The 14396-nt window shown below is 36.9% G+C and overlaps 1 protein-coding gene across 2 annotated transcripts in view; it reads left to right on the top strand.

The window, feature by feature from the left end:
- The window catches only part of LOC141391782 (myosin-VIIa-like), an 83402-nt gene that overhangs the window by 34364 nt on the left and 34642 nt on the right, over positions 1-14396 (top strand). For both annotated transcript variants that reach the window (XM_073964478.1, XM_073964479.1), the window contains 2 exons: positions 4561-5076; positions 5144-6025. In XM_073964478.1, the coding sequence (XP_073820579.1) occupies positions 4561-5076; positions 5144-6025 (1398 nt within the window). The remainder of the gene's footprint in view (positions 1-4560; positions 5077-5143; positions 6026-14396) is intronic.

The following is a 14396-nucleotide window of genomic DNA, read 5'->3' on the forward strand; positions in this document are numbered from 1 at the left end:
ATCGTGCGGTACCGGTATTGGCAATTTTTGGCGCTACTTGAGGATATAGTGGTCACATTACAGCAAGTCCGGTTAAAAATGTAGATAAACTCCCAAAAATACCAAAAATTGGGAGGTGCCGTTATATGGGGGCTATGCCAAAATATGAACCTATATCGACAATTTTTGTTTATGAACTTTTGTGACCACTGGGAATCTCAAATGTCTAGTTACTGGTAGTTCGGTCAAAAATGTACCTAAAATCCTCAAAATATCTGAAATCGGGCGGTACTGTTATATGGGTAAAAAACGATAAATCCCTTCTTCGAACTTGACCTGTCTATAGAAAAAAGACACTCGGGTGCAAAAATATAGAGTTCTAGCTCAATGATTGCTGCCGCTAGAGCGATTAGGAATTAGGCTGATTTGATGTATCTAGGGATTCTCTTTTCTATCATTGAGTCTCTCTTCCTAAAACATGAAAATCCGTCCTGACATGCCTGGGGGGGAGTTATATTCACAAAACGTTACCACCTGAGCAAGTACTTCACCTACTACCTACTTTTCTCTAAAGCTACACGTTTAAACTTTAATACGAAGCTTTCCTAGCTTTTGGGAGAGAGCGGAACCTCTTCACCACCGATCTCTCACAAAATTGTGAAAGTTTCGTATAAAAGTTTCAGTGTGTAACTTTAGAGTTTGCAGATGGTCCACTAATAATACGAGTAGGAGGGAGATAGTTTGTTGCAGTTCTTAGAGCGGAGTTTTTTCTGACAGGTTTGAAAACTGTTGCACTCAATGCTGACTCCGCATATATATTATTTGGTAAAAAGGATCCTTTGTTGGCAGGTGTTCAAAGTGCTGCCGGCTAGGGACTTGATCTGGATGATCTTGTTCCTACACCATAGCTTGTCAAAGACAGTTATGGCATGCGCGGACGAGGTGAAGATACTGTCAAATGTTACTACTAGAGTCTTGGGGTAGTTAGTCTTTGCAATTCTGTTACCATCTAGCAGGACATTGACCTCAGTGCTCATCTCCTCAGTCCATGTGCTGAACAGAGTGGCCGTGGACATAGTGGCGAATATTTGCATAGTTCTCGCACGGAAAAAGGTGGCAAGATCGAGCAAATAGGAGTTCAGCCGTTCACAAATGGCATCAGGGAAGGTACCCGACTCCAAGACCGTACAATCCTCTTCATACGTATCGGTGTCACTGTTAGAGGGGTCAAATACGGGAAAGTTATAGATTAAACATTTCCAAAGATATCACTACACCTTGGATAATTTCCCGTTTCACACTACGGGGCTTAGACTTCTTGTCCCTGAAAAACATATATGACTGGCATCCACACTTATGTATAATTCATTATCAAATGTTTCAAACTTGGTCGGAGGGTTGTCTGCAAGGTGTCTTCAAACAACGTGGAGTGTTTGACAGTATCAAAGGTTTGTGATAAGTCAAAGTCCATAATGATTTAGCGTTGGTGATGACATTTGTAACATCATCTATTGTAAATTGTGGGAAGAGATCTAATGCGACGTAGTACACTTCTTTTCGCCCTGTCACTCCAGAGATGCGCGACAAACTGACTATTGAAATAACTTGCGCACCTCTTCGAATCAGTCAGCGTACCGTCGCCAAAGGTGACTGAAGTCCTATCTTCCTTTTTCAGGGTTCGAGAGTGACTTAACCGTTGCCCAAAATTCACTTATTCCGTTTCCAATGTTGCATCTCTTCAGATGATTTAACCAGTTGTTTCGCATATGCTCATCGACCAACCTCTTATCTTCCACTGTCAGCTCATTGACTCTGGGGTCACTGGGGCTGGCACGACGAAGCTCATCACACTCATTTTCTAGTCCCGTTGCCTTCGCTGGGAAGTTTGGTCTCACTTCAGGTATTTGGCGTGCGGCTGGCTGCAGCAGTGATGATGTCTCGGAACGTCATTTCTGCTACCTGAACATCAGAAGGCTTGAATTAGTGAGCTCAATGAAACTCGGCCAATTATCTTGGCCATGATTGACAAATGCGTGTCGTTCAGAGATGATTAAATCTGGCTGTCTGCTGATGAGACAATTATATGGAGATGGCCTGATCCAAGAAAAACGGCGGGTCGCAGGTGACGTAATTTGTCAGTCCGGCGAACTGTGACACTCTTCTCTAATTCTGGTGTGGGCGTCCTCAGTGACCGTGCAAAAGCTATCAATCTGCTCGGCCAACCCTGTACCCCTCTGGTCGATTCCGAAGACCGAATGCCACAACTCGTGAAGAGCATTAAAATCCTCTAAGACCAGTAGGTCATGACCTTCCAAAAGCGGGCTAATGTTAGGCCTATAACACCTATTAATCGTGGGGAATTTGGTCTCAGTTTGGATAGTCGATGACCAGGTATACACCAACTGTGATGATGTCCCGGAACGTCCTCTGAAGAGGTGAATGGTGAACTCTCTAAAACTAGGCAAATTAACTTTCCCATCAATAATGAATGTGCGGCGTTTAGAGGCCGAAATCAGGTCGTCTGCTTATATAGACTATTATAGGGAGATAATTTTACCCAAGAATCGATGATGAAAACGTAGAACTACCAATCTGCTGAGCCAGTTATACCTCATAATCGACTTGTCTTAAGGAATTTAACTACTCATCACGAGTAGTGACATTCGGTCTTAAGTAATGACCAGAGGTCACTACTCGTGATGAGCAGTTAAATTCCTTAAGACAAGTCGATTATGAGGACCAATGTTGGACTTATATCCTGGAATACAGCTATTAATCGAACGGATTTCTACGTTAAACTACTCTTCCTCATCCCATACATTCCATGTAATGCTCATCAGAGCCAGGCTTAGGGGAAATAGGTGATAGAACAGACTGGTGCATACAAAAGTTCACCGGAGATGACTTTTCCCATACAAAAGTTCACCGGAGATGACTTTCCCAATACAAAAGTTCACTGGGCATGACTTTCCCAATACAAAAGTTCACCGGAGATGACTTTCCCAATACAAAAGTTCACCGGAGATGACTTTTCCCATACAAAAGTTCACCGGGCATGACTTTCCCAATACAAAAGTTCCCCGGAGATGACTTTTCCCATGCAAAAGTTCACCGGAGATGACTTTTCCCATACAAAAGTTCACCGGGCATGACTTTTCCAATACAAAAGTTCACCGGGCAGGACTTTTCCAATACAAAAGTTCACCGGGCATGACTTTCCCAATACAAAAGTTCACCGGGCATGACTTTCCCAATACAAAATTTCACCGGGAATGACTTTCCCTATACAAAAGTTCACCGGGCATGACTTTCCCAATACAAAAGTTCACCGGAGATGACTTTTCCCATACAAAAGTTCACCGGGCATGACTTTCCCAATACAAAAGTTCACCGGAGATGACTTTCCCAATACAAAAGTTCACCGGGCATGACTTTCCCAATACAAAAGTTCACCGGGCATGACTTTCCCAATACAAAAGTTCACCGGGCATGACTTTCCCAATACAAAAGTTCACCGGGCATGACTTTCCCAATACAAAAGTTCACCGGGCATGACTTTCCCAATACAAAAGTTCACCGGAGATGACTTTTCCCATACAAAATTTCACCGGGCATGATTTTCCCAATACAAAAGTTCACCGGGCATGACTTTCCCAATACAAAAGTTCACCGGAGATGACTTTCCCAATACAAAAGTTCACCGGGCATGACTTTCCCAATACAAAAGTTCACCGGGCATGACTTTCCCAATACAAAAGTTCACCGGATATGACTTTCCCAATACAAAAGTTCACCGGGCATGACTTTCCCATGAGAAAGGATCTGGTGAGATCCTTCCTCAGTATGGTGTAACCATCACATCGCTGTATGCTGCAGTTGTTGTTAAGATTGGATTCCTGTACCGTGCCTACCTTTGATATTCTTCCAACTCCTAAATTGCAACTATGAGACATTTTGAGGAATTGAAATACCACCCCCGAAAAAAAAAACTGGAGCAGTCGCTGCCCTGAAGGTTGATGTAGGGAGGTTCCTGGTCAATACGTTGCGGAAGAACCAGCTAGTGGGCCGATATAGATTATCTCCGAACTTGATATAAGTCAGACAATGGATAGACGGACATGGCTAGGTCTACTCCAAATTGTTTAAAGCTGGGTGCAGATTTTCATTTTTGAATGACAGCTATGTTCAAATAATCGGTTGCTTCACACAGAGAAGAGATATTGTAGGAGTAATTATATTCTAAGAACAAAATAGGGTATTTTAATAATTTTTGTGTTAGGGCAACAATATATTTTGTGTCTTTATGATCCTTGTCACAAAATATATGATTGACACAACAATATATATTTCAAGATTTTTAAAATATGCTATTTTGTTCATAGAATATGGTTGCTCCAACATTTTTGTCACTCATCATGCAGCCACAAAACATTTTGTAGTTGTTGGTCGGTTGGGCAGTTATCGATAATTGCAAAAATCGACAGTCAAAACTGGCAATGTGTACTGAACTTAAGACGGATTTGGTCGTGACAAAGTCTGTATTAAGCAAATTTCTCTTTAATTTTTATTTTTCTTTTGCAGATGGAACAATCGGAATATCAACAGGAAAATATCAGTTGGCAACATATTGAATTTCAGGATAATCAAGAAGTCTTGGATCTGATTGGCATGAAAGCCATTAACATTATGTCTCTAATCGATGAAGAATCGAAATTTCCGAAAGGTACCGATTTGACACTGCTCGAAAAGCTACACACTCAACATGGTAATCGTTCGATTTATGTAAAGTCCAAGTCACGGTCAAATACTCTATTTGGTATTCGGCACTATGCCGGTGTGGTTATGTATAATCCCCAAGGATTTTTGGAAAAGAATCGGGATTCCTTTAGTTTAGATTTGAATACAATGATTGCCAAATCGAAGAATAAATTCCTAAAACAAATATTCCCGGTGACGGTGCCGTTCGACACGATCAAGAAGCAGGTGACATTGTCTGTGAAATTCCGTAATTCATTGGAATTGTTGATGCGTACCCTTTCGGCGGCTCATCCCTTCTTTATACGCTGCATAAAACCCAATGAAAATAAACAACCTAATGTAAGTTTTGAGATTGTGATTTTTTCTTATAGAGTTCTGAAGTAATGACTTTATTTTCCACTTTCAGCAATTCGATCGAGAGTTATGTGTTCGTCAGCTGCGTTATTCTGGCATGATGGAAACTGCCCGCATTAGACGTGCTGGCTATCCCATACGTCACACATACAAGGAATTTGTACAACGCTATCGCGTCTTGATGCGTGGCTTGGGTCGCATGGACAAGGTCAATTATCGTCAAGTCACCGAAGACATATGCCACAATGAATTGTCCCTGAAGTCGGATCACCAATTTGGTTTGACCAAAGTATTTCTCAAAGATTGTGATGATGCCATACTAGAGGAAGAGAGATCTCGTGCCATACTCAAGGCCATTGTTACCATACAGCGAGCAGTGCGTCGTCTAATATTCAAGCGTTATTTGGAGAGACATCGTAATGCGGCAATTGTAATCCAAAGAAATTGGAGAGCCTGTAAGCCGCGCAGAGACTTTTTGTTAATGCAAAAAGGTTTCCATCGCTTGGCTGCCAAGGTGCAGTCACGACAATTATCCTATGATTTTGCTCAGCTAAGAAGGCGGGTAACATTGCTGCAGGCTCGTTGTAGAGGTTATTTGGCACGCAAGGAATTTAGAACAAAATATGCAGCACGTTTGTTGAGAATAAGAGAATTGCGTGCGCTTAGAAAGACAGAAGAGGAACAATATCGTCGTGAAGGTGAACGCCGTTGGAAACAGCATGCAGAGGACAATTATCAGAAACGTTTACGAGGCATAGATCCATTACAGAAGAGACCAGCTCCTACGCCGCCTCTAACACCCATTGCACCAATAGCAGTACAAACAAATGGTCACGGCCAACCCCAAGAAGACTTTAACAACAACAATTACATTGATGACGAATCTTCGAAGAAAATTGTCGATGATGTCTTTGGTTTCCTTAATGAAGCCGATGTAAGTGGACCCGTGGGACCTAATGTTAAAGAGAAATCACAAATGTTCGAGAAAGTGTTAAGTAAACCTCGTATTATACCCACAAAACTTTTATCGCGTCCCGTAAATTATTATGAATCAACAATGCCTACACCTCCACCCCGAAAATATACAAATCAAACACGTCTGTAAATAAAACAACAAATGTAGCTAGTATACTCTAACCCTTGTTGCCTTCTTTAGAAGATATGCAAATTGCAAATTTTATTTTTTATAAACCAATAATAAATTGATGCGTATTTTTTGCTAAGCCTTTACGATCGATTGGTGGATGGATGGGTGGTGGTATTAAAAATTCATTTCATTTATGCCAATACTTAACGCTTTTCCACACAACCCTTGCCAACCATCTCCCCAACCAATTGCACCAGTAGTTTGTAGTTCATGAATGTATTTTTTTTATATAGAGATAAGTTTTGTACCTCCCATTCTCCCCCCAACTTCCCTGTACCGGATTATTTGTTTGTTTAATTAATTGTACAAATATTTATTTAAAATTAATATTTTTCTAATTCCTTTGTTTGTTGTTATTCTTGTCAACAATGAATGAAACCACCTCAAAGTATTTTGCGACAAAGAAATGATGTATATTATTAATTGTAAATAAAATTCTAATTTATTTATGTCCATGACATGCAAATTGTAAAATCGAAAAAAATTGTAGTTTGTATTTTGCCGATATATGTGCTTCTGTTTATTCTTGGCATTGGATTTTGTCTTTAAATGCTTGGTGGTCATGGTGGTGGTGGACGTTTTTTTCTGTATACTGTAATTGGTTTTGTTATTTAGCAATAATTAAGTATTAAAATTCGTGTGAAATATCTTTTATCTAAACATCCTTATGACATTACACAAAGATTTCTGAAGAAAAACAAACCCATCACCAAAAACCACTTGGGATTTTGTTATACATTCATACGTATGGCTACCAGTAAGTGCCCGAGAGAGGTTTTGTGACAACTCTACTAAAAGTATATCTTATTTAGAAAGTGTACAATAATTAGCCAGATTATGGATTCGAGGAATTGCAAATTGGTTCTTCTGGCGGTATCATAAAGTTGAAAGTTTTTCGAAAAATATATTAAACTACGAACATCTGAAAATAGGTCCGTTTGAGTTGGTTATAAAATAAAAATGGAACCAAATTTAAAACAATTTCTTATTTTTCGTATCTTAAAAATAATCTTTATCTTTTCGTTCGCACAAACAATCACACGAATGTGATTTATACGAAATTAATTAATTCGAGTTCAAGTCGCTTACTTGCTAACAGTAAGTAGTCTCTCTTTGGCCCCATCGAAACATGGTTATATATTGAATTTTTGTTGTTGATGTTGTTTTTTGTGTTTATGGCAGTGCCGAGGTAGACGAAGTCTTTAACTACCTCAAAATTGTAGGTACCAACTTCCACAGTTGGTCCTAGCTCTGTGGACGCTTTGCGCGTCGACACCATCAATTTGGTCTTTTCGCCGTTTACCGCCAGACCCACTTTCGCAGATTCTGCTTCGACCTTCCTAAAGGTATCACTTACTTCCTTTACTGATCGTCCCATGATGTCTATATCATCAGCATAAGCAAGTAACATGTGGCTATTGGTGTAAATTGTGCCATTTCTTTTGGCATTTGCTTTTTTTATCACACTAGCCTACGAAAAACATAATATCGCTGTAAACAGTACCACTAGGAAAACCTTCGGTAAAAATGTTCAAAGGATCCTCGATCCACACAAAAATGTTGAACATTTAAGTGGGTGGTACCACAAGGGTTTGACACATATGACCCAAATTTGAACATAAACTAAGTTTCGACAATATTTAGAGATCCAAAGTTGGGACCAAATCACGCGTTCCATTTTAGCGAATATTTTCAAACTTCTGTGGGGGAGGTATCGGAAGGAGTGGACCTATAAACACCACCTTCAATTTCATCTAATATTCGAAGAAATATTATAATATCCAAAGTGTGGACGAACGCAGTATCCGGGCTGTTTTCTCAAGAAGTATGGACTTGCCCCTGAAAAAACGTTTACTGCCGTAATTGTTGCAGCGAATGCAAGTTGCTTCAACAAAAATCAAAGTGATTCGAGAACAGGCCTTAAAGGGAACTTATCCGAAATTTTGTGTGGGAGATACCCGAAGGAGTGGAGAAATATAGTCCATATTCTTACCTGAGCTATATCTTATAGATATATTACGATGTAAAGGTATGGACCAAATCGGTCACTCCCATCAAGAGTTATCGTGCGCACAATTTTTCCGAACATTTTTGAACTTTTGTGGACAGGTACCTGAAGGAGTGGATCGATATGGCTTATCTTCGAACTTTAACTAAGTTTGCACAAAATGTTACGGGGACCAAATTTTGGACCGAATCGTCGGCTCCAACCACTTCACACGGTGTCATAGGGCTTTTTACCTTTCAGGCTATTTTCTCAGGAAGTATGGACTTGCTCCTGATGAAACTTATGCCGTTATATGGAGAGCAGTGAATACAAGCTGATACAACAAAAATCAAAGCTATTCGTGAACAGGTCCTAAACTGAACTTTTCCAAAATTTTGTGTGGGAGGTACCCGAAGGAGTGGACCGATTGACTCCATGCTGGAACCTCATTTATGTCTGGCAAAAATTTCACGATGTGCAAAGTATGGACCAAATCAGTTACTTCCTTCTAGAGTTATCGTGCGCACAAATTTTCCGAACATTTCCGAACTTTTGTGGGGGAGGTACCGGAAGGAATGGACCCATATAACCCATCTTCGGACTTAAACTAAGTTTGGACAAAATATTACGAAGGCCAAATTTTGGACCGAATCGGTTGATTCGTTCGAGAGTTATCGTGCGCTCCAGCCAGCCAGACAGACAGACGGACGGATATGGCTAAATCAACTCCAAATTGTCTGAAACACATTTCGCCCAAACATACTTGGGGTCTAAATCCATTATTTCGATGAGGCACATTTTGCCCGTATGAAAGTGTATATACCCTCGTTAGCATAAATGCTGAGGGTATACAAATATCTACAATGTAATATGCAACACTTCTTATACCCTGAGCCTTAGGCTAAAGAGGGTGTGTACACTTTGATACCAACAAACATGTGCTTCATCGAAATAATGATTCTATATCCGAAGTATGTTTGGACGAAATCTGTTTCAGACAATTTGGAGTCGATTTAGCCATGTCCGTCCGTTCATCCTTCTGTCTGGCTTGCTGGTGCGCTCGATAACTCTCGAACGAATGAATAGATTCGCTCTAAAATTTGGCATTCGTAATATTTTGTCCAAACTTAGTTTAAGTTCGAAGATGTGAACGATAACTCTCGAAGTGAGCAATCGATTTGGTCCAAAGTTTGCACATAGCACAGATATAGTTAAAGTTAACATTTTTAATTTTTTCATATTTTGCATCAATTTATGACGGTTTTTGAGTTTTAATATGTTCCAGTCTATTAAAAAACGTCAAACGCCATTAAAAAATCCTAAAATTAAAAAATTGGAAAACAAATTTTTAATAAAAACTTTTTAAAACATTTCACCAAACATTTAAAATTTGTTCAAAAATTTTCATATAACTCACATAAAAACCATGGTGCAATAATACAAGGTGTCAGTGACAATCAGTTGGTTTTTTATTTTTTATAAATTTAAATGTCAGTATTTATTAGGATCTACCCAGAATATTTCAAAATTTAAAAAATAGATTTCTAATATGTTCTATACTGCATCGCATGGTAGAACAAAGAAGGTAATGTAAATACTACAAGAAATACAACTCAACAACAACCACAAAGGGATTTGTTTTTGTTTGTAACGTTACTGTCACCGGTACATGTAAACAAAATAAGGAAATGTATAAATAATTGGAATTTATCAAACTAATTTTTTTCACATTTGATTGAATATTTTGAAAAACATAAATGAAAATTCGTTACATTTTCAATTTTAAAGCAGCCATATCATTCTACTAAATGGATAATTTCACCCAAAAAGTAGAATTCTTACAAAAATGTTTGGGGTCGCTAAAAATTCATTGAAAAAGGGGAAGCTGTTTCAAACTTTTGTTTTTAAAATCAAAGAAGCATGTGTTTATTAGGCCCTTAATTTTTCATTTCATTTAACAAAATATCACACATATTAAAAAAATATTGTACCGCTTCTGTAAGAGGTGTTATAATGTGCGGCACGTTGTTCCGGCTTGAAAGAGGTTACATATCATTGATATGAAGAAGTCTTTACGGGAAATAGTTTTTCTCTGAATAATATATTTTTTCCGCAAAAAATATATGTATATCCCTGTTATACATCGAAAATAGAAATAAAAATATTAGGCCCATTTCTATATACGGACGTATACCCAGGGCGTGGGTGGTAAACAAAGTAGAACACATGTATTCTTATGAGAACTATCGAAATACGTCGAGCATATACTTTTTGTAAGTTGAAAAAGTTTAACTTTTGTATGTGTGTGTTTTGTATTTTGAAAACAAAAGCCCAAAAAACATGAAATACAATTCATTGCAAAGGAAAATTATTTGTTTTACGAATGTAAACATTTATGTAAGTTTCGGTCGCGGATTGTATGTTTTAAATGTGATTTGGGACTCAACGTATTTGGATAATACGGACGCTCAGAGAGCGTTGTTTGGGTAGGTTGGTGAAATATTTGTGTACGTCCCGTCGTTATTTAAGTTTAGCTGTAAAATGTCGTATGGCTTTTGACACTAACATTACAGCCCAGTTCAGTTAGCTGGGTTTTGCTCTTACCTTATATTGTTCTACCATGACTGCGCCGCATAATAAATATATGAAGAGTATAATGTAGCACATTATGTATAGAGTAAATTTGAGGCCAACTCAGATTAAATTTGACATCTTTCCATTTATACCCTAGTATTTAAATATTGTCATTGACAGTATCGTCCTTGTAAAACCACGTTGTTATTGTAAAATATGATAAAAACTCAAATTTTAAAAAAATGTCAATTTGCTTATAAAAGCTATACACACTGAAAGAAAAAGCTACGTAATATAAATTAAATCCTACGTAATATTAATGAAATTTGTCATTGATTTTGAGCCAACGTAGAGCTTCATAAATATATGAAAAAAGTTTCATTGAATTTGATTAAAGTAAATTAAACGAATTTTTTAAATAATGCAATGAAACTTTTATATTAATTCAATGAAATACTTTCATTAATGTATGTGTTATTTTCTCAGGCCCCTGAATAGCTATACCGATTTTCACAAAAATCGGCTCAAATTTGGATATTGCTCCCATATATAACACTCCCCGATTTTGCAATAACTCGGTCAATTTTAATCGAATAGCCTTCAAATTTTATATGTGATATTTTCTTAGACCCCTGAGTAGTTTCACCGCACACTGGTCAAAACCATTGATCAAAATCAAACTATAAAACTGAGAAATGTTTTCCATTACAGACACTCTGTTGACTAATATTTTGTTTTTACTTTGTTGTTGTAAATATTCTCTCAGCTATTCACTATCCAGTGCAAGAAACTTTGCTGCATCAGATTTTTAGAAAATTGTTTCAAAATATCTAGCTTTATATTTGCTTAATTGTTAAATAAATTCGTAATAAATGTAAACATAGTTTATTTTTATTAATAGAGGAGGGTGTAAATTAAATGTTTGGGACCTGGAGATACATACATAGTTAAATAGCAATAAATTTTCAAAAATTTTGTTAAATGGAGCATAACTGTAAAATTTCTCTAATGTCCAGTCCAAATCTTTTTCGACAAATTAAATTGGACTTCCTACATTCCGAATAATCAACTTTTGGCTGCAAATCTTGCTAAAAAAAGCATGGAAAATGTAGCATAAATCCTCAAAATACCAAAAAATCGGGTGGGACAGTTATATGGGGGCAATATCAAAACGTAGACCTATGTCCACAATTTTTGGTGGAGAATGTTTGTCTCCACTGGGAACTCCAAATACCATATTACACCTAATTTGGGCGGAAAATGTAGCTGTAATCCCCCAAAATACTAAAAATCGGGAGGTACATAAAAAGGGGCATATACCAAAACGTGGATCTATGTCCACAATTTTTGGTGGAAGAGTTAAGAAACTAGAAACCTTAAATACCAAATTACGACTAATTTGGAAGGAAAGGATAGCTTAAATTCTCAAAATACCGAATATCAGAAAGTACCCTTATATGGGGGCTATACCAAAATATTAGCCGATGTTGTTCATATTTAGTCCATTATTACCCATGGACACATACTACGTTTGAGAAAAAATTCAGAAACATATCTCCATTCGTATACAAGTTAATTATTTCGCGCCGCTAGATCAGTGATTTCGACAACCGTGCACCGGTCAGATTTGGATATACCTTCCATATATTTTTTATTCATTTTATTTATTTAAATGTTTATTGTAATAATTATTAATTATAATTACAAAGCACTACAAGCTTCCATGTATATCTTTCCCCGATTTTGCTATAAACCGCTCAATTTTTGATGAATAACCTTCATATTTAACATGGGATGTTTCCTCAGGCCCCTGTTCAGTTTTACCTATTTTGATTTGATTTCACAAAAATCGGTATTGGATATTGCCTCCATATACATATATCTTTCATCGATTTTGCTAAAAATCGGTAAATTTATGAAAAATAGCCTTTAAATTTAACATGGGATGTTTTCTTAGTTTCACCGATTTTGACAAAAATCGGCTTAGATTTGGACATAGTTCTCATATATATTTTCGCCCGATTTTATGTATTCGATGTACTAAACACGCAATGTATATTGATAAAATTAAAATATGACGTAATTATTTTCAATTGAGTGCTGGCCAGGTATTTTTTGTTTGTTTTGGTTATAGCCCTAATGTCCATATCTACATTAGGCAATTTTCCTTGCGGCAATTGTCCGTTTGACGGAGAGAGAGGTGAGGCATATGGTGACCCTTTGCCCCTCAACAACCTCTCTCACCGACAAACTGTATAGGCAGAAGTGACAATCAGCTGTATTCTTACTTAATTTTCAAAATGTAATAGGGTCTACTCATGAAATTTTAAACTTCGAAATTTGCTACCATAAAATACTGCTGGATATCGTTTGAAAGCTTATGGAAGTACCTAACACAAGTGTCGTTACTTTAACCGGTTCGCCTCATAATGTACGTACGCAGCTAATTTTTAATTTGACCTTTAGATCGCGATATCTCGATAATGGTAAGTCCTTTTTAGAAATCAAGGACACTTTTGTAGACAATTATTAAACATACAAATTTTCCTTTAGCCGGCTTTTGCAAAGTCTTACCGTTTTTGAGAACAATTAAAAAACTGAAAATGCCTCCAAAAATGACCTTTGACCCCGAATAATTTGTTTTGCACACATGAGATCGATGGGGAGTTTTACATGAAAATAGTATATTTTCTCTTAAGATATATGTATGTATGTGAATATTTGGTCTCCACAATCCCATTATTTTGTTAGATTATTAGATTTTATTTTTAGATTATTAAATTTAAACCACAACTAAATATGTGATGTTGACTTGCCTGGGAATGACAATCATACATTTAGTGTGCACCGTGTCACACTAACACCTGAACTATTTTGTGGTAGTCAGTAGTACTCAATGGTTTCATGTCACATAGAAAATTGTAAAACTTATACAATATCTTTGTCTGGTACTAGCCTCTAAAATGCTTGTACTTTGAAAATCGTGATATTTAATATTGTTGAATGGATTAACGCGTTTTTTTAGTATTTTTGTATTTTTTCATAAAACGTTTTTCTCTTTTTATCCGCATATATTTTCCAACACATCTTAAAATTTTACAAGTTTTTATTCACAGAGAATTTTAGTTCTACCATGGAAATAAAATACTTAACCTCATTCCATAAATAAATAAAACAACGTTCACCCAAGTAAAGTAACAGAATATTTTTTATTGCTTAACAGGATCCTTTTTAGTGATATTTTGCGTCCCAAAATAAGTTGTGCACACCAACCGTAGTCAACGACTAAATAAAACCCAAGCAAATGAAATTGTTAAGACCATTCAAAATTTGACTAAAATAATAACATGGCTTAAGTCATTACTAAATTTAAACGTATTAATATACATGCACTCACACACTGTCACTTGTATTAAAAAAAATTAAATATTGGTATTATCAATTTCGATAATTTATGTTTACCCAAGTCCATTGGCTTCTCGTACACATTCAATTGTTTTTGTGTTATCATCCATTTCCAATTATTTCACACGGTTCTCACTCTCTCTCTCACCTGTACATTCTCTCTTCATTACCTACCTGTAAAATTAATTAACC

This window comes from Musca autumnalis, unplaced genomic scaffold, assembly GCF_047663935.1.
Source record: "Musca autumnalis isolate F117 unplaced genomic scaffold, ASM4766393v1 scaffold_100, whole genome shotgun sequence".
Classification (NCBI taxonomy): domain Eukaryota; kingdom Metazoa; phylum Arthropoda; class Insecta; order Diptera; family Muscidae; genus Musca; species Musca autumnalis.